Source organism: Pseudoliparis swirei, chromosome 5 (assembly GCF_029220125.1).
Source record: "Pseudoliparis swirei isolate HS2019 ecotype Mariana Trench chromosome 5, NWPU_hadal_v1, whole genome shotgun sequence".
Lineage (NCBI taxonomy): Eukaryota > Metazoa > Chordata > Actinopteri > Perciformes > Liparidae > Pseudoliparis > Pseudoliparis swirei.
In genome coordinates this window covers 27854266-27876978 of record NC_079392.1, presented here as the reverse complement: position 1 = coordinate 27876978, position 22713 = coordinate 27854266, and the positions used below count along the sequence as shown (strand labels likewise).

The window sequence follows — 22713 nt, the reverse complement described above, 5'->3', positions numbered from 1 at the left end:
TCAATAAATACAGTCAATACATATAGTTCATAAATATAGTCAATAAATATAGTCAATAAATATAGCAAATAAATATAGTCAATAAATAGTCAATAAATATAGTCAATAAATATAGCAAATAAATAGTCAATAAATATAGCAAATAAATATAGTCAATAAATATAGTCAATAAATAGTCAACAAATATAGTTAATAAATATAGTCAATAAATATAGTTAATAAATATAGTCAATAAATATAGTCAATAAATATAGTTAATAAATAGTCAATAAATACAGTCAATACATATAGTTCATAAATATAGTCATTAAATATAGTCAATAAATATAGCAAATAAATATAGTCAATAAATAGTCAATAAATATAGTCAATAAATATAGCAAATAAATAGTCAATAAATATAGCAAATAAATATAGTCAATAAATAGTCAATAAATATAGCAAATAAAGTCAATAAATATAGTCAATAAATATAGCAAATAAATATAGTCAATAAATATAGTCAATAAATATAGCAAATAAATATAGTCAATAAATATAGTTAATAAATATAGTCAATAAATATAGCAAATAAATAGTCAATAAATATAGTCAATACATATAAATATAGTTAATAAATATAGCAAATAAATAAAGCAAATAAATATAGCTAATAAATAGTCAATAAATATAAATATAGTCAATAAATATAGTCAATACATATAAATAGAGTTAATAAATAAAGCAAATAAATATAGTAAATAAATATAATAAATAACAGTCATGAGCCACTAATGAACTTTAGAGGGGCTGAAGGTGAGTTTCACAGTCTCATTAGAGTTCACATCACGCACCAACACAGCCTGCAGCACACACACACACACACACACACACACAGGCACACACACACAGGCACACACACACACACACACACACAGGCACACACACACACACACACAGGCACACACACACACACACACAGGCACACACACAGGCACACACACACACAGGCACACACACACACACACACACACACACACACACACACACACACACACACACACACACACACACACACACACAGGCACACACACACAGGCACACACACACACACACACACACACACACACAGACACACACACACTTTGAACCAATCAGAGCCTGAGTAGTGAGAGCCTTGGTGGTGAACAGAACCCAACAGAACCCTCTGACCCAGAGGAAAGTTCTGTGTTGATATCATGAGTACAACAACAACAACAACAGGTTGTTGTCATATCTCTGGATGTTCCTGAAGCAGCGTGACTCACCGGGTCGGCCGGGCCACAGAACCTCCTGAAGGACTGAACGGCTCCCTGGACCTCCAGCACCATGCAGGGCCCCGAGCTCAGCTCCCTCACCATCATCTGAGAGAGGAACCACATCAACACGGGGAACCACAGGAACACACGGGGAACCACAGGAACACACGGGGAACCACAGGAACCACAGGAACACACGGGGAACCACAGGAACACACGGGAACCACAGGAACACAGGAACACACGGGGAACCACAGGAACACACGGGAACCACAGGAACACACGGGGAACCACAGGAACCACAGGAACACACGGGAACCACAGGAACACACGGGGAACCACAGGAACACACGGGAACCACAGGAACACAGGAACACACGGGGAACCACAGGAACACACGGGAACCACAGGAACACACGGGAACCACAGGAACACACGGGAACCACAGGAACACACAGGGAACCACAGGAACACACGGGAACCACAGGAACCACAGGAACACACGGGAACCACAGGAACACACGGGGAACCACAGGAACACACGGGAACCACAGGAACACACGGGGAACCACAGGAACACACGGGAACCACAGGAACACACGGGGAACCACAGGAACCACAGGAACACAGGAACACAGGAACCACAGGAACCACAGGAACACACGGGAACCACAGGAACACACGGGGAACCACAGGAACACACGGGGACCACAGGAACACACGGGGAACCACAGGAACACACGGGAACCACAGGAACACACGGGGAACCACAGGAACACACGGGGAACCACAGGAACCACAGGAACACACGGGAACACAGGAACACGGGGAACCACAGGAACACACAGGAACACACGGGGAACCACAGGAACACACAGGAACACAGGAACACACGGGGACCACAGGAACACACGGGGAACCACAGGAACACACGGGGAACCACAGGAACACACAGGAACCACAGGAACACACGGGGACCACAGGAACCACAGGAACCACAGGAACACACGGGAACCACAGGAACCACAGGAACACACGGGGAACCACAGGAACACACGGGAACCACAGGAACACACGGGGAACACACGGGGAACACAGGGAACACACAGGAACACACAGGGAACACACAGGGAACACACAGGGAACACACAGGGAACACACGGGGAACACACGGGAACCACAGGAACACAGGAACCACAGGAACACACGGGAACCACAGGAACACACGGGGAACCACAGGAACACACGGGGAACCACAGGAACACACGGGGAACCACAGGAACACACGGGGACCACATGGGGAACCACAGGGGAACACAGGAACACACGGGGAACCACAGGAACACACAGGGACCACAGGAACACAGGAACACACGGGGACCACAGGAACATAGGAACACACGACAGGAACCACAGGAACACACGGGAACCACAGGAACACACGGGAACCACAGGAACACAGGAACACACGGGGAACCACAGGAACACACGGGAACCACAGGAACACACGGGAACCACAGGAACACACGGGGAACCACAGGAACACACAGGAACACACGGGGAACCACAGGAACACACGGGGAACCACAGGAACACAGGAACCACAGGAACACACGGGAACCACAGGAACACACAGGAACACAGGAACCACAGGAACACACGGGAACCACAGGAACACACGGGGAACCACAGGAACACACGGGAACCACAGGAACCACAGGAACACACGGGAACCACAGGAACCACAGGAACACACGGGGAACCACAGGAACACACGGGAACCACAGGAACACACGGGGAACCACAGGAACCACAGGAACACACGGGAACCACAGGAACACACGGAACCACAGGAACACAGGGACACAGGAAACCACAGGAACACAGGAACCACAGGAACACAGGAACACAGGAACACAGAACAAGGAACCACAGGAACCACAGGAACCACAGGAACACAGGGGAACACAAGGAACCACAGGAACACAGGAACACAGGAACCACAGGAACACACGGGAACCACAGGAACACACAGGGACCACAGGAACACAGAGGACCACAGGAACACAGGAACCACAGGAACACAGGAACACAGGAACACAGGAACCACAGGAACACAGGAACCACAGACACGGGGAACCACAGGAACACGGGAACCAAAGGAACACAGGAACACATGGGGAACCAAAGGAACCACAGGAACACACGGGGAACCACAGGAACACACGGGGAACCACAGGAACACATGGGGAACCACAGGAACACAGGAACACACGGGGACCACAGGAACACACGGGAACCACAGGAACACACGGGAACCACAGGAACACAGGAACCACAGGAACACACGGGGAACCACAGGAACACACGGGGAACCACAGGAACACACGGGAACCACAGGAACACACGGGGAACCACAGGAACACACGGGAACCACAGGAACACACGGGAACCACAGGAACCACAGGAACACACGGGAACCACAGGAACACACGGGAACACACGGGAACACAGGGGAACCACAGGAACACACGGGAACCACAGGAACACACGGGAACCACAGGAACACAGGAACACACGGGGAACCACAGGAACACACGGGGAACCACAGGAACCACAGGAACACACGGGAACCACAGGAACACACGGGGAACCACAGGAACACACAGGGAACCACAGGAACACACGGGAACCACAGGAACACACGGGAACCACAGGAACACACGGGGAACCACAGGAACACAGGAACACACGGGGAACCACAGGAACACACGGGGAACCACAGGAACACACGGGAACCACAGGAACACACGGGAACCACAGGAACACACGGGAACCACAGGAACACACGGGAACCACAGGAACCACAGGAACACACGGGAACCACAGGAACACACGGGGAACCACAGGAACACACAGGGACCACAGGAACACACGGGGACCACAGGAACACATGGGGAACCACAGGAACACACGGGGAACCACAGGAACCACAGGAACACACGGGGAACCACAGGAACACACGGGAACCACAGGAACACACGGGGAACCACAGGAACACACGGGGAACCACAGGAACACAGGAACCACAGGAACACACGGGAACCACAGGAACACAGGAACCACAGGAACCACAGGAACACACGGGGAACCACAGGAACACAGGAACACAGGAACCACAGGAACCACAGGAACCACAGGAACCACAGGAACACACGGGGAACCACAGGAACACACGGGAACCACAGGAACACATGGGGAACCACAGGAACCACAGGAACACACGGGAACCACAGGAACACACGGGAACCACAGGAACACACGGGGAACCACAGGAACCACAGGAACACACGGGAACCACAGGAACCACAGGAACACACGGGGAACCACAGGAACACACGGGAACCACAGGAACACACGGGGAACCACAGGAACACACGGGAACCACAGGAACACCACAGGAACACACGGGGAACCACAGGAACACACGGGGAACCACAGGAACCACAGGAACACACGGGAACCACAGGAACACACGGGGAACCACAGGAACCACAGGAACACACGGGGAACCACAGGAACACACGGGAACCACAGGAACACACGGGAACCACAGGAACACACGGGAACCACAGGAACACACGGGAACCACAGGAACACAGGGGAACCACAGGAACACACGGGAACCACAGGAACACACGGGGAACCACAGGAACACACGGGAACCACAGGAACCACAGGAACACACGGGGAACCACAGGAACACACGGGAACCACAGGAACACACGGGGAACCACAGGAACACACGGGAACCACAGGAACCACAGGAACACACGGGAACCACAGGAACACACGGGGAACCACAGGAACACACGGGAACCACAGGAACCACAGGAACACAGGAACCACAGGAACACCACAGGAACCACAGGAACACAGGGGGAAACCACAGGAACCACAGGAACACAGGAACCACAGGAACACCACGGGAACCACGGGAACCACAGGAACAGACGGGAACCACAGGAACACACGGGAACCACAGGAACCACAGGAACCACAGGAACACACGGGAACCACAGGAACACACGGGAACCACAGGAACCACAGGAACACACGGGAACCACAGGAACACACGGGAACCACAGGAACCACAGGAACACACAGGAACCACAGGAACCACAGGAACACACGGGAACCACAGGAACACACGGGAACCACAGGAACACACGGGAACCACAGGAACCACAGGAACACACGGGAACCACAGGAACACACGGGAACCACAGGAACACACGGGAACCACAGGACGGGGAACCACAGGAACACAGGAACCACAGGAACCACAGGAACCACAGGAACACAGGAACACACGGGGAACCACAGGAACACAGAGGAACCACAGGAACACATGGGGAACCACAGGAACAGGAACCACAGGAACACCGGGGAACCACAGGAACCAGAACCACAGGAACACACAGGGAACCACAGGAACCACAGGAACACACGGAACCACACAGGAACACCACGGGAACACAGGAACACAGGAACCACAGGAACCACAGGAACACACGGGAACCACAGGAACACCACAGGAACACAGGAACCACAGGAACACACGGGGAACCACAGGAACAGAGAGCAACCACACAGGAACACACAGGAACCACAGGAACACACGGGAACCACAGGAACACACGGGAACCACAGGAACACACTGGAACCACAGGAACACACGGGGACCACAGGAACACACGGGAACACAGGAACACACGGGGACCACAGGAACACAGGAACACACAGGGAACCACAGGAACACACGGGGACCACAGGAACACAGGAACACACGGGAACCACAGGAACACACGGGGAACCACAGGAACACACGGGGAACCACAGGAACACACGGGAACCACAGGAACACACAGGGAACCACAGGAACACAGGAACCACAGGGAACCACAGGAACACACGGGGAACCACAGGAACACATGGGGAACCACAGGAACACACGGGAACCACAGGAAACCACAGGAACCACAGGAACACACGGGGAACCACAGGAACCACAGGAACACACGGGAACCACAGGAACACACGGGGAACCACAGGAACACACAGGAACACAGGGAACCACAGGAACACACGGGAACCACAGGAACACACGGGAACCACAGGAACACACGGGAACCACAGGAACACACAGGGAACCACAGGAACCACAGGAACACACGGGGACCACAGGAACCACAGGGAACCACAGGAACACAGGAAACCACAGGAACCACACAGGAACACACGGGGAACCACAGGAACACACAGGAACACAGACCACAGGAACCACAGGAAACCACAGGAACCACAGGAACACACGGGGACCACAGGAACACATGGGGAACCAAAGGAACACAGGAACACACGGGGAACCACAGGAACCACAGGAACACACGGGAACCACAGGAACACACAGGAACCACAGGAACACATGGGGAACCACAGGAACCACAGGAACCACAGGAACCACAGGAACACACGGGAACCACAGGAACACACAGGGACCACAGGAACACACGGGGAACCACAGGAACCACAGGAACACACGGGAACCACAGGAACACACGGGGAACCACAGGAACACACGGGAACCACAGGAACACAGGAACACACAGGGAACCACAGGAACACACGGGAACCACAGGAACACACGGGGAACCACAGGAACACACGGGAACCACAGGAACCACAGGGGAACCACAGGAACACACGGGAACCACAGGAACACACGGGAACACAGGGGAACCACAGGAACCACAGGAACACACGGGAACCACAGGAACACAGGAACACACAGGGAACCACAGGAACACACGGGAACCACAGGAACACACGGGGAACCACAGGAACACACGGGAACCACAGGAACACACGGGAACCACAGGAACACACAGGAACACACGGGAACCACAGGAACACACGGGAACCACAGGAACACACGGGAACCACAGGAACCACAGGAACACACGGGGAACCACAGGAACACAGGGGAACCACAGGAACCACAGGAACACACGGAACCACAGGAACACAGGGAACCACAGGAACCACAGACACGGGGAACCACAGGAACACACGGAACCACAGGAACCACAGGAACCACAGGAACACAGGAACACACGGGGAACCACAGGAACACACGGGAACCACAGGAACACACGGGGAACCACAGGAACACACAGGGACCACAGGAACACAGGAACACACGGGGACCACAGGAACATAGGAACACACGGGAACCACAGGAACACACGGGAACCACAGGAACACACGGGGAACCACAGGAACACAGGGAACCACAGGAACACACGGGAACCACAGGAACACACAGGAACCACAGGAACACACGGGGAACCACAGGAACACACGGGGAACCACAGGAACACACGGGAACCACAGGAACACACAGGAACCACAGGAACACACGGGAACCACAGGAACACACGGGGACCACAGGAACACAGGGGGAACCAAAGGAACACAGGAACCACAGGAACACGGGGACCACAGGAACACAGGGGAACCACAGGAACACAGGGAACACGGGGAACCACAGGAACACACAGGAACCACAGGAACACGGGAACCACAGGAACACACGGGAACCACAGGAACACACGGGGAACCACAGGAACCACAGGAACACACGGGAACCACAGGAACACACAGGAACCACAGGAACACAGGGAACCACAGGAACACACGGGGACCACAGGAACACACGGGAACCACAGGAACACACGGGAACCACAGGAACCACAGGGGAACCACAGGAACACACGGGAACCACAGGAACACACGGGAACCACAGGAACACACGGGGAACCACACAGGAACACCACAGGAACCACGGGAACCACAGGAACACACGGGGAACCACAGGAACACAGGAACCACAGGAACCACACCACACAGGAAACCACACAGGAACACAGGAAACCACAGGGAACACAGGAGACCACAGGAACCACAGGAACACAGGAACCACAGGAACACACGGGAACCACAGGAACACACGGGAACCACAGGAACACACGGGAACCACAGGAACACACGGGGAACCACAGGAACACACAGGGAACCACAGGAACACACGGGAACACACGGGGAACCACAGGAACACACGGGGAACCACAGGAACACACGGGGAACCACAGGAACACACGGGGAACCACAGGACACCACAGGAACCTAGGAACACACAGGAACCACAGGAACACACGGGAACCACAGGAACACACGGGGAACCACAGGAACCACAGGAACACACGGGAACCACAGGAACACACAGGAACCACAGGAACCACAGGAACACACGGGGACCACAGGAACACACGGGAACCACAGGAACACACGGGAACAGGGAACCACAGGAACACACACAGGAACCACAGGAACACCACAGAACCACAGGGAACCACAGGAACACAGGGAACCACAGGAACACACGGGAACACACGGGAACCACAGGAACACACGGGAACCACAGGAACACAGGAACACACAGGGACCACAGGAACACCAGGAACCACAGGAACCACAGGAAACCACAGGAACACCACAGGAACCACAGGAACACAGGGACAGGAACCACGGGAACACGGAACCAGGCAGGAACCACGGACACAGGAACCACAGGAACACACGGGAACCACAGGAACACACGGGAACCACAGGTCACCAGAACCACAGGAACACACAGGAACAGAACCACGGGACAGGGTCACCACAGGAGACAGAGGTCCACAGGAACACCAGACAGACAAGGTCTGGGGACAGAGGTCACAGGTCACCAGAGACAGAGGTCACCAGGGACAGAGGGGGGGACACTTGGGGTCTCTGTAGACTCTGGGGGGCCATGTAGACTCTGGGGGTCTCTGTAGACTCTGGGGGACTCTGGGGGTCTCTGTAGACTCTGGGGGTCTCTGGGGGGCTTTGGGGTCTCTGTAGACTCTGGGGGTCTCTGGGGGGCTTTGGTGGGCCTCTGGGGGTCTCTGAGGGGCTCTGGGGGTCTCTGTAGACTCTGGGGGTCTCTGGGGACTCTGGGGACTCTGGGGTCTCTGTAGACTCTGGGGTCTCTGGGGTCTCTGTAGACTCTGGGGTCTCTGTAGACTTGGGGGTCTCTGTAGACTCTGGGGTCTCTGTAGACTCTGGGGTCTCTGGGGTCTGTAGACTCTGGGGGGCTCTGTAGACTCTGGGGGGCTCTGTAGACTCTGGGGGGCTCTGAGGGGCTCTGTAGACTCTGGGGGTCTCTGGGGGACTCTGTAGAATCTGGGGGTCTCTGGGGGTCTCTGTAGACTCTGGGGTCTCGTCTCTGTAGACTCTGGGGTCTCTGTAGACTCTGGGGTCTCTGGGGACTCTGGGGGTCTATGGGGGCTCTGTAGACTCTGGGGTCTCTGGGGGGCTCTGTAGACTCTGGGGGTCTCTGAGGGGCTCTGTAGACTCTGGGGGTCTCTGAGGGGCTCTGTAGACTCTGGGGGTCTCTGGGGGACTCTGTAGACTCTGGGGGTCTCTGTAGACTCTGGGGTCTCTGTAGACTCTGGGGGTCTCTGGGGCACTCTGTAGACTCTGGGGGTCTCTGTAGACTCTGGGGGTCTCTGTAGACTCTGGGGGTCTCTGGGGGTCTCTGTAGACTCTGGGGTCTCTGCAGACCTGGGGGTCTCTGGGGTCTCTGTAGACTCTGGGGTCTCTGTAGACTCTGGGGTCTCTGGGGGTCTCTGTAGACCTGGGGGTCTCTGTAGACTCTGGGGGTCTCTGGGGTCTCTGTAGACTGGGGGTCTCTGGGGGTCTCTGTAGACTCTGGGGGTCTCTGTAGACTCTGGGGGTCTCTGTAGACTCTGGGGGTCTCTGTAGACTCTGGGGGTCTCTGTAGACTCTGGGGGTCTCTGCAGACCTCTGGGGTCTCTGGGGGTCTCTGTAGACTTTGGGGGTCTCTGTAGACTCTGGGGGTCTCTGGGGGTCTCTGTAGACTCTGGGGGTCTCTGTAGACTCTGGGGGTCTCTGGGGGTCTCTGTAGACTCTGGGGGTCTCTGGGGGGCTCTGTAGACTCTGGGGGTCTCTGGGGGGCTCTGTAGACTCTGTCTCACCATCTGGAGCGCTGAGATGTGGAAGCCGGCCTCTGAGATGGAGTTCAGGATCTTGCCGCTCAGACCTGTGAAACACAAACAAGACACTCTTCTTCATTTGTTTCCATCTGTATGACATCATCATCTTCATCATCATCGTGCTGCTGCGCCCTCCGGGTGACGGATGGTCTCGTCTTCACACAGCGAGACGCTACTGTGAAGAGGCTGCTGACCTGTGAAGGTCAGACACTGCAGACAGACGAGGAGGAGGAGGAGGAGGAATAAGATGATGAGGAGGAGCATGAAGAGGAGCTCAGCTTGTTGTTCTCATCAGCTGCTCTGATCAATATGTCAGAACCGTTTGGTCACAGCCACCAGACTGGGTGTGTCTGTGTGTGTCTGTGTGTGTGTGTCTCTGTGTGTGTGTGTCATTGTGTGTGTGTCAGTGTGTTTGTGTGTGTGCGTGTCTATGTGTGTCTGTGTGTGTCAGTGTGTGTGTTTATGTGTGTGTGTGTGTGCGTGTGTGTGTGTGTATGTGCTGCAGCAGCCAATCACAGCCCTGATGATGAGTCGTGTCTGATAACACTGGAACAGAGGAGCTTCTGCTGCCAGGCACCGTGAACGGGGTCTCCTAGCAACAGCACCAGTTGCTTTTGGGAGCACAGACACACACACTCACACACACTCACACAGACAGACACACACACACAGACACACACACACAGACACACACACACACACAGACACACACACAGAGACACACACACACACACACACACACAGACACACACACAGACACACACACACAGAGACACACACACACACACACACAGACACACACACAGACACACACACAGACAGAGACAGTCCTCTCTGTGACCTCGTCCATGTTATAGCTCCGCCTCCCTGATGACATCACTCCTCTCCTCAGGTCAACACTGTGTGGACGTGTGAAGTATTACATGTTAGAAACTCGTTTCAACACTTCCTCAAGTCTTTAAACTCTGGTTCCCTCAAATCCTCAGATGTGTGAATAGTGTTTTTAGAAGTGAAGCCCGTTAGCTCCGTTAGCCCGTTAGCTGTGACCCGCCAGCTCACGAGTCTCCATGTTGAGAGCCATTGGGAAGCAGTCATGTAACCGTCTGCTGCAGCTGGTTTCACCGCGTTGGTAACGTGTCAACATGCAGTTACTCATGCAGCCTGCAGCCAAACCAAGAGGCTCAGCGTTCTCACGCCGGAGCCTCAGACGGGTCTCAGCAGGACCGGCAGGACCGGGCCGGGTCCCATGGGGGAGCGGCAGGGTGCTGGATCCCACCAGTGCAGTAGAAAGGACTCTTATTTTGACGGGTCCAAAGTAGTCCTGCCGTGAGAGCGGCCTTTTAGCTGTGTTACGTGTGTGGTTTGCAATGCATGCTGGGACTTGTAGGCTCAGGAACCCGCCCCAACGAGGCCGAACATGAGCCACGGGAACTCAGCCAGCAGCCGGCGCCACAGCACGCTGCAGAGAGCTCAGCAAGGAAGCTGGTCCAGCAGAGAGAGTGGACTTGGACTAACACAGAGGACAACACGTCCTCAGAGGTCCACTGAGGACCTCAGAGGTCCACTGAGAACCTGAGGTCCACTGAGGTCCTCAGAGGTCCACTGAGGACCTCAGAGGTCCACTGAGGTCCACTATAGAACCCTCAGCTCACAGTACCTTCTGCCAGGGCGTGGGGCTTGATGATGCAGCAGGTGCAGTCTCCGTACACGGCCGTGTTGGCCGGGCCGTGGCCGGCGGTGGACGGGAAGAAGAACTCCAGCTCCTGGTGGGACAAACAGAATCCGAACAAGGTCTCGTGAGAGAACCAGAACCAGAACCAGAACAGAGGCGTGCGGTTCTCACTCTGGCGGCCGCGGCCAGCGACTCCGAGCCGTGGCCCACGTTCTTCAGGCTGTCGGTTCCGAACTGGGCGCGGACGCTCAGCGGCGCCTCCTTCCTCGCCGCCGAGGAGTCGGCCGGGCCCAGGAGCGTCCTCCAGACCGACACGGCCTCGTCCCCCATCAGCTCCAGGGCCACCACGGGGCCCGAGGACGCAAACTGCACCAGGTTGCTGCAGGAGGACAGCAGGTCAGAGGGACAGGAGGTCAGGAGGTCAGAAGGACAGGAGGTCAGAAGGTCAGGAGGACAGAAGGTCAGAAGGTCAGGAGGACAGAAGGTCAGGAGGACAGAAGGTCAGAGGGACAGGAGGTCAGGAGGACAGGAGGACAGCATGTCAGAGGGACAGGAGGTCAGGAGGACAGCATGTCAGAGGGACAGGAGGTCAGGAGGTCAGAAGGACAGGAGGTCAGAAGGTCAGAAGGTCAGGAGGACAGAAGGACAGAAGGTCAGAGGGACATGAGGTCAGGAGGACAGGAGGACAGCATGTCAGAGGGACAGGAGGTCAGGAGGACAGAAGGTCAGGAGGACAGCATGTCAGAGGGACAGGAGGTCAGGAGGACAGAAGGTCAGAGGTACAGGAGGTCAGGAGGACAGCATGTCAGAGGGACAGGAGGTCAGGAGGACAGAAGGTCAGGAGGACAGAAGGTCAGAGGTACAGGAGGTCAGGAGGACAGCATGTCAGAGGGACAGGAGGTCAGGAGGACAGAAGGTCAGGAGGACAGAAGGTCAGGAGGACAGAAGGTCAGAGGTACAGGAGGTCAGGAGGACAGCATGTCAGAGGGACAGGAGGTCAGGAGGACAGAAGGTCAGGAGGACAGCATGTCAGAGGGACAGGAGGTCAGGAGGACAGAAGGTCAGAGGTACAGGAGGTCAGGAGGACAGCATGTCAGAGGGACAGGAGGTCAGGAGGACAGAAGGTCAGGAGGACAGAAGGTCAGAGGGACAGAAGGTCAGAGGGACAGGAGGTCAGAAGGTCAGGAGGACAGAAGGTCAGGAGGACAGAAGGTCAGAGGGACAGAAGGTCAGAGGGACAGGAGGTCAGAAGGTCAGAGGGACAGGAGGTCAGGAGGACAGAAGGTCAGGAGGACAGCATGTCAGAGGGACAGGAGGTCAGGAGGACAGAAGGTCAGGAGGACAGAAGGTCAGAGGTACAGGAGGTCAGGAGGACAGCATGTCAGAGGGACAGGAGGTCAGGAGGACAGAAGGTCAGGAGGACAGAAGGTCAGAGGGACAGGTCAGGAGGACAGAAGGTCAGAGGGACAGAAGGTCAGAGGGACAGGAGGTCAGAAGGTCAGGAGGACAGAAGGTCAGAAGGTCAGGAGGACAGAAGGTCAGAGGAACATGAGGTCAGGAGGACAGCATGTCAGAGGGACAGGAGGTCAGGAGGACCGAAGGTCAGGAGGACAGAAGGTCAGAGGTACAGGAGGTCAGGAGGACAGCATGTCAGAGGGACAGGAGGTCAGGAGGACAGAAGGTCAGGAGGACAGAAGGTCAGAGGTACAGGAGGTCAGGAGGACAGCATGTCAGAGGGACAGGAGGTCAGGAGGACAGAAGGTCAGGAGGACAGAAGGTCAGAGGTACAGGAGGTCAGGAGGACAGCATGTCAGAGGGACAGGAGGTCAGGAGGACAGAAGGTCAGGAGGACAGCATGTCAGGACAGGAGGACAGAGGTCAGGAGGACAGCATGTCAGAGGGACAGGAGGTCAGGAGGACAGAAGGTCAGGAAGACAGAAGGTCAGGAAGACAGAAGGTCAGAGGGACAGAAGGTCAGAGGGACAGGAGGTCAGAAGGTCAGGAGGACAGAAGGTCAGAGGGACAGAAGGTCAGAGGGACAGGAGGTCAGAAGGTCAGAGGGACAGGAGGTCAGGAGGACAGAAGGTCAGGAGGACAGCATGTCAGAGGGACAGGAGGTCAGGAGGACAGAAGGTCAGGAGGACAGAAGGTCAGAGGTACAGGAGGTCAGGAGGACAGCATGTCAGAGGGACAGGAGGTCAGGAGGACAGAAGGTCAGGAGGACAGAAGGTCAGAGGGACAGGTCAGGAGGACAGAAGGTCAGAGGGACAGAAGGTCAGAGGGACAGGAGGTCAGAAGGTCAGAAGGTCAGGAGGACAGAAGGTCAGAGGAACATGAGGTCAGGAGGACAGCATGTCAGAGGGACAGGAGGTCAGGAGGACCAAGGACAGGAGGACAGAAGGTCAGAGGTACAGGAGGTCAGGAGGACAGCATGTCAGAGGGACAGGAGGTCAGGAGGACAGAAGGTCAGGAGGACAGAAGGTCAGAGGTACAGGAGGTCAGGAGGACAGCATGTCAGAGGGACAGGAGGTCAGGAGGACAGAAGGTCAGGAGGACAGAAGGTCAGGAGGACAGAAGGTCAGGGGGACAGGAGGTCAGGGGGACAGGAGGTCAGGGGGACAGAAGGTCAGGAGGACAGAAGGTCAGGAGGACAGGAGGTCAGGAGGACAGAAGGTCAGAGGGACAGGTCAGGAGGACAGCATGTCAGAGGGACAGGAGGTCAGAAGGTCAGGAGGACAGAAGGTCAGGGGGACAGAAGGTCAGGGGGACAGGAGGTCAGAAGGTCAGGGGGACAGAAGGTCAGGAGGTCATGAGGACAGAAGGTCAGAGGGACAGGAGGTCAGGAGGTCAGAAGGTCAGGGGGACAGGAGGTCAGGGGGACAGAAGGTCAGGAGGTCATGAGGACAGAAGGTCAGAGGGACAGAAGGTCAGAGGGACAGAAGGTCAGGAGGTCAGGAGGACAGAGGGACAGGAGGTCAGAAGGTCAGGAGGACAGAAGGTCAGAGGGACAGAAGGTCAGAGGGACAGGAGGACAGAAGGTCAGAGGGACAGGAGATCAGGAGGACAGAAGGTCAGAGGGACAGGAGGACAGAAGGTCAGGAGGACAGAAGGTCAGAGGGACAGGAGGTCAGAAGGACAGAAGGTCAGGAGGACAGGAGGTCAGGAGGACAGTCAGGAGGACAGAAGGTCAGAGGGACAGGAGGTCAGAAGGTCAGGAGGACAGAAGGTCAGAGGGACAGGAGGTCAGAAGGACAGAAGGTCAGGGGGACAGGAGGTCAGGAGGACAGAAGGTCAGAAGGTCATGAGGACAGAAGGTCAGAAGGACAGAAGGTCAGGAGGACAGAAGGTCAGAGGGACAGGAGGTCAGGGGGACAGGAGGACAGAAGGTCAGAGGGACAGAAGGTCAGAGGGACAGGAGGTCAGGAGGACAGAAGGTCAGAAGGTCAGGAGGACAGAAGGTCAGAGGGACAGAAGGTCAGAGGGACAGAAGGTCAGAAGGACAGAAGGTCAGAGGGACAGGAGGTCAGAAGGTCAGAGGGACAGGAGGTCAGGAGGACAGGAGGTCAGAGGGACAGGAGGTCAGAAGGACAGGAGGACAGAAGGTCAGGGGACAGGAGGACAGAAGGTCAGAGGGACAGGAGGTCAGGGGGACAGGAGGACAGAAGGTCAGGGGACAGGAGGACAGAAGGTCAGAGGGACAGGAGGTCAGGGGGACAGGAGGACAGAAGGTCAGGGGGACAGGAGGACAGAAGGTCAGAGGGACAGGAGGACAGAAGGTCAGGAAGTCAGGAGGACAGAAGGTCAGAGGGACAGGAGGTCAGGGGGACAGAAGGTCAGGAGGTCAGAAGGTCAGGAGGTCAGTCCTCCACTGAGTGGACGTGAAGCTGAGAGGAGCTGAACCCTCAGAGGGCTTTACACTCTGGACACATACAACCTCCTCTGACCTTTGACCTCACATCGGTCAGGAAAAACAAGAGGAGAAAAGGGCAGAAAGCTCAGAGAGAAACGAGGAAGGATCCTCTATCAGGAAGAATAGATGTCATGTGACCAGATGAACAATAGATGTCATGTGACCAGATGAACAATAGATGTCATGTGACTAGATGAACAATAGATGTCATGTGACCAGATGAACAATAGATGTCATGTGACCAGATGAACAATAGATGTCATGTGACCAGATGAACAATAGATGTCATGTGACCAGATGATCAATAGATGTAATGTGACCAGATGAACAATAGATGTCATGTGACCAGATGAACAATAGATGTCATGTGACCAGATGAACAATAGATGTCATGTGACCAGATGAACAATAGATGTCATGTGACCAGATGAACAATAGATGTCATGTGACCAGATGAACAATAGATGTCATGTGACCAGATGAACAATAGATGTCATGTGACCAGATGAACAATAGATGTCATGTGACCAGATGAACAATAGATGTCATGTGACCAGATGAACAATAGATGTCATGTGACCAGATGAACAATAGATGTCATGTGACCAGATGAACAATAGATGTCATGTGACCAGATGAACAATAGATGTCATGTGACCAGATGAACAATAGATGTCATGTGACCAGATGAACAATAGATGTCATGTGACCAGATGAACAATAGATGTCATGTGACCAGATGAACAATAGATGTCATGTGACCAGATGAACAATAGATGTCATGTGACCAGATGAACAATAGATGTCATGTGACCAGATGAACAATAGATGTCATGTGACCAGGTGAACAATAGATGTCATGTGACCAGATGAACAATAGATGTCATGTGACCAGATGAACAATAGATGTCATGTGACCAGATGAACAATAGATGTCATGTGACCAGGTGAACAATAGATGTCATGTGACCAGATGAACAATAGATGTCATGTGACCAGATGAACAATAGATGTCATGTGACCAGATGAACAATAGATGTCATGTGACCAGATGAACAATAGATGTCATGTGACCAGATGAACAATAGATGTCATGTGACCAGATGAACAATAGATGTCATGTGACCAGATGAACAATAGATGTCATGTGACCAGATGAACAATAGATGTCATGTGACCAGATGAACAATAGATGTCATGTGACCAGATGAACAATAGATGTCATGTGACTAGATGAACAATAGATGTCATGTGACCAGATGAACAATAGATGTCATGTGACCAGATGAACAATAGATGTCATGTGACTAGATGAACAATAGATGTCATGTGACCAGATGAACAATAGATGTCATGTGACTAGATGAACAATAGATGTCATGTGACCAGATGAACAATAGATGTCATGTGACCAGATGAACAATAGATGTCATGTGACCAGATGAACAATAGATGTCATGTGACCAGATGAACAATAGATGTCATGTGACCAGATGAACAATAGATGTCATGTGACCAGATGAACAATAGATGTCATGTGACCAGATGAACAATAGATGTCATGTGACCAGATGAACAATAGATGTCATGTGACCAGATGAACAATAGATGTCATGTGACCAGATGAACAATAGATGTCATGTGACCAGATGAACAATAGATGTCATGTGACCAGATGAACAATAGATGTCATGTGACTAGATGAACAATAGATGTCATGTGACCAGATGAACAATAGATGTCATGTGACTAGATGAACAATAGATGTCATGTGACCAGATGAACAATAGATGTCATGTGACCAGATGAACAATAGATGTCATGTGACCAGATGAACAATAGATGTCATGTGACCAGATGAACACTAGGTGTCATGTGACCAGATGAACAATAGATGTCATGTGACCAGATGAACAATAGATGTCATGTGACCAGATGAACAATAGATGTCATGTGACCAGATGAACAATAGATGTCATGTGACCAGATGAACAATAGATGTCATGTGACTAGATGAACAATAGATGTCATGTGACCAGATGAACAATAGATGTCATGTGACCAGATGAACAATAGATGTCATGTGACCAGATGAACAATAGATGTCATGTGACCAGATGAACAATAGATGTCATGTGACCAGATGAACACTAGGTGTCATGTGACCAGATGAACAATAGATGTCATGTGACCAGATGAACACTAGGTGTCATGTGACCAGATGAACAATAGATGTCATGTGACTAGATGAACACTAGGTGTCATGTGACCAGATGAACACTAGGTGTCATGTGACCAGATGAACACTAGGTGTCATGTGACCAGATGAACACTAGGTGTCATGTGACTAGATGAACACTAGGTGTCATGTGACCAGATGAACACTAGGTGTCATGTGACCAGATGAACACTAGGTGTCATGTGACCAGATGAACACTAGGTGTCATCAGCCTCATGAACACCTGTCACCTGTGGACACCTTGATGGTTTGGACTGATGCTCCACGTAGAAGTCGGCCGCCTGCTTCCTGCCGGGAGGAAGAAGCAGAAGGAGTCACTGGTATCCAGACATAATGACACGACATCATGACACATGACACATGACATCATGACACATGACACATGACATCATGACACATGACATCATGAGATGACACACAACATCATGACATGACACACGACATCATGACAAATAACACATGACATCACGACATGACATCATGACACATGACATCATGACATGACATCATGACATGACAGACATGACATCATGACACATGACATCATGACATCATGACATCATGACACATGACATCATGACATCATGACATGACATCATGACACATGACATCATGACATGACACATGACATCATGACATGACATCATGACATCATGACACATGACATCATGACATGACACACGACATCATGACACATGACATCATGACATATGACATCATGACACATGACATCATGACACATGACATCATGACACATGACATCATATCATGACACATGACATCACGACATGACATCATGACATCATGACATCATGACATCATGACACATGACATCATGACACATGACATCATGACACATGACATGACATATGACATCATGACATCATGACACATGACATCATGACATGACATCACGACATGACATCATGACACATGACATCATGACATGACATCATGACACATGACATCATGACATGACATCATGACATCACGACATGACATCATGACATCATATTACGACATCATGACATATGACATCATGACATGACATCATGACATCGACATCATGACACATGACATCGCGACGACATCACATGACATCATGACATCATGACACATGACATCATGACATGACATCATGACACATGACATCATGACATGACATCATGACATCATGACATCATGACACATGACATCATGACATGACATCATGACACATGACATCATGACATGACATCATGACATCATGACATGACATCATGACATCATGACACATGACATCATGACATAACATCATGACATCACGACATGACATCATGACATGACACATGACATCATGACACATGACATCATGACATCATGACACATGACATCATGACATGACATCATGACACATGACATCATGACACATGACATCATAGCTAAAACGAGCCCTCACCAGGACAGCGTGGTCATCTTGGCGTTGGTGACCAGCAGCTTGGAGGAGCAGATCCTCTCCAGCACGTCGCCCACTCTGTTCACCATGTCGGGTTTGATCAGCGCCAGAGTTCTACGGGTCACATGACGCCACGGCAAGCATGAGCTGCGAGGTCATCGCCATAACAACCCTCTGTAGGAGCTGAGGCTCAGGGTAATAATAGTTATAATCATCGTACCGCTCCTTCCGGCTGCCCAGCTGGTTGGCGGTGTACTGGTCTCCGTAGTCCACCAGGTGGAGCTGTCTTGAGAACACGTTGACTCGGTTCCCCACGAACAAGTCCTCCTGGTTCAGGTCTTCGTACCGAGTCCTCCTCAGGAAGATCCTCTGGTTCTTAACGTCAAACTGAGGACAGCAACACAGTCTTTGTTGTGTTCCTTGTTAAACACGACCAGCACACGCTGTCTGTACTAATAAGAACTGGTCTCAGTTCCAGCTGGTCTCAGGTCCAGCTGCAGCTCACCATCTCCACCGAGCCGTCTCTGGGGAAGAAGAACAGCTGGTAGCGCCGCAGGAGGGAGGCGGTCGGGTCGTACCACTCGGCTAGGAAGGCGTAGCGGTCCTCCTGTGGAGGCAGGTACAGTGTGTACTATATATATATGTATATATATATATATACATATATATATATACACAAATATATATATATATATCTAGTACACATATACATATAATATATATATACACTACCGTTCAAAAGTTTGGGATCACCCAGACAATTTCGTGTTTTCCATGAAAACTCACACTTTTATTTATCAAATGAGTTGCAAAATGTATAGAAAATATAGTCAAGACATTGACAAGGTTAGAAATAATGATTTGTATTTGAAGTATTAATTTTTTTCTTCAAACTTTGCTTTTGTCAAAGAATGCTCCTTTTGCAGCAATGACAGCATTGCAGACCTTTGGCATTCTAGCTGTTAATTAGTTGAGGTAATCTGTTGAAATGTCACCCCACGCTTCCTGAAGCACCTCCACCAGTTGGATTGGCTTGATGGGCACTTCTTGAGGACCATACGGTCAAGCTGCTCCCACAACAGCTCAATGGTTGAGATCTGGTGACTGGCCACTCCATTACAGACAGCAAGCTGCCTGCTTCTTCCCTCAATAGTTCTTCACAATGTGGAGGTGTGCTTTGGGTCATTGTCCTGTTGGAGGAGGACATTGGCTCCAATCAAGCGCTGCCCACAGGGTATGGCATGGCATTGCAAAATGGAGTGATAGCCTTCCTTATTTAAAATCCTTTTACCTGGTACAAATCTCCCACTTTCCCAGCACCAAAGCAGCCCCAGACCATCACATGACCTCCACCATGCTTGACAGATGGTGTCAGGCACTCTTCCAGCATCTTTTCACCTGTTCTATGCCTCACAAATGTTCTTCTGTGTGATCCAAACACCTCAAACTTGGATTCATCTGTCCAGAACACCTTTTTCCAATCTTCCTCTGTCCAATGCCTGTGTTCTTTTGCCCATACCAATCTTTTCTTTTGATTGGCCAGTCTCAGATATGGCTTTTTCTTTGCCACTCTGCCTAGAAGGCCAGCATCCGAGTCGCCTCTTCACTGTCCACGCTGACACCGGCGTTTTGGGTACCATTTAAAGAAGCTGCCAGTTGAGGACCTGTGAGGCGTCTGTTTCTCAAACTAGAGACTCTAATGTACTTGTCTTCTTGCTGAGTTGTGCACCGGGGCCTCCCACGTCTCTTTCTGCTCTGGTTAGAGCCCGTTTGTGCTGTTCTCTGAAGGGAGTAGTACACACCGCTGGAGGACATTTTCACTTTCTTTGCAATTTCTCGCATGGAATAGCCTTCATTTCTAAGAACAAGAATAGACTGGCGAGTTTCACAGGAAAGTTCTTTTTTTCTGGCCATTTTGAGAGTCTTATCGAACCCACAAATGTGATGCTCCAGATAATCAACTAGCTCAAAGGAAGGCCAGTTTTATAGCTTCTCTCATCAGCAAAACAGTTTTCAGCTGTGCTAACATAATTGCACAAGGGTTTTCTAATCATCCATTAGTCTTCTAAGGCGATAACACAATGTACCATTAGAACACTGGAGTGATAGTGGCTGGAAATGGGCCTCTATACACCTCTGGAGATATTTCATTAGAAACCAGAAGTTTCCACCTAGAATAGTCATTTACCACATTAACAATGTAGAGAGGGTATTTATGATTGATTTAATGTTATCTTCATTGAAAAAAACAATGCTTTTCTTTGAAAAATAAAGACATTTCTAAGTGATCCCAAACTTTTGAACGGTAGTGTATATGTATAGAAATGTGATCAACAACAACAACAACAACAACAAGATAATGTCATTAAAAAAGAAAAGAAGGGATGTGCTGTAGGAAAGGAAACTATTCTACGTAAGTTACGTCAGTTACGTAAGTTTCTCTCACGTCCCCCTCCCGTCATTGTGCGTTACTTTTCTCCAGACTGTTTAACGGACATGTTTAAAGGCATTGGTTCTGTTCAGACAGACAGACAGACAGGCAGACAGACACTTTATTAACCAGACTAAATGTTAACAACTCGTTATTTTGACTTAAGGCGGATTTAAGGTTCAGTTTGGGACGTAGAGGGTTAGCTACGCTACGAGCGTTAGCTTTAGCTTTGGGCTAGTCAGTGCCCTCTGTCGCTAGTTAACCAGTTAGTTAACCAGTTAGTTAACCGTTGGCCGTGATTTAATGGGGCTCTATAACCGGATTTCAGTTACACGTTATTATATTACACAAATAAAAGCTGTTGGTTAATGTGTCACGTGTGCTGCTAGCTGTTAGCATTAGCTGCTAGCTGCTGGACATTAGCTCAACAAGCCGTCTGAAGGTTCACGTCACACGTCACTTTGTTGTTGTTGTTTGTTGTTGTTGATGAAATATGAACTCACCATTTCTGAAGATTCGACAAGCACAATCTCCCGATAGTTTTCAGCCGTTATCGTTGTTGTTATGGTAACTGTGACAAACCGAGGT

General features: G+C 51.4%; 1 protein-coding gene across 1 annotated transcript in view; it reads right to left on the bottom strand.

Moving 5' to 3' along the window:
* The window catches only part of nme7 (NME/NM23 family member 7), a 26224-nt gene extending 3511 nt beyond the window's left edge, over nucleotides 1–22713 (bottom strand). The window contains exons 1-9 of the mRNA XM_056415374.1: nucleotides 22629–22713; nucleotides 20200–20301; nucleotides 19915–20081; nucleotides 19698–19808; nucleotides 18500–18547; nucleotides 12282–12489; nucleotides 12096–12201; nucleotides 10372–10485; nucleotides 1287–1396 (exon numbers count right to left, since the gene is read on the bottom strand). Coding sequence (XP_056271349.1) covers nucleotides 1287–1396; nucleotides 10372–10485; nucleotides 12096–12201; nucleotides 12282–12489; nucleotides 18500–18547; nucleotides 19698–19808; nucleotides 19915–20081; nucleotides 20200–20301; nucleotides 22629–22631 — 969 coding nt within the window. The 5' untranslated portion in view covers nucleotides 22632–22713. The remainder of the gene's footprint in view (nucleotides 1–1286; nucleotides 1397–10371; nucleotides 10486–12095; nucleotides 12202–12281; nucleotides 12490–18499; nucleotides 18548–19697; nucleotides 19809–19914; nucleotides 20082–20199; nucleotides 20302–22628) is intronic.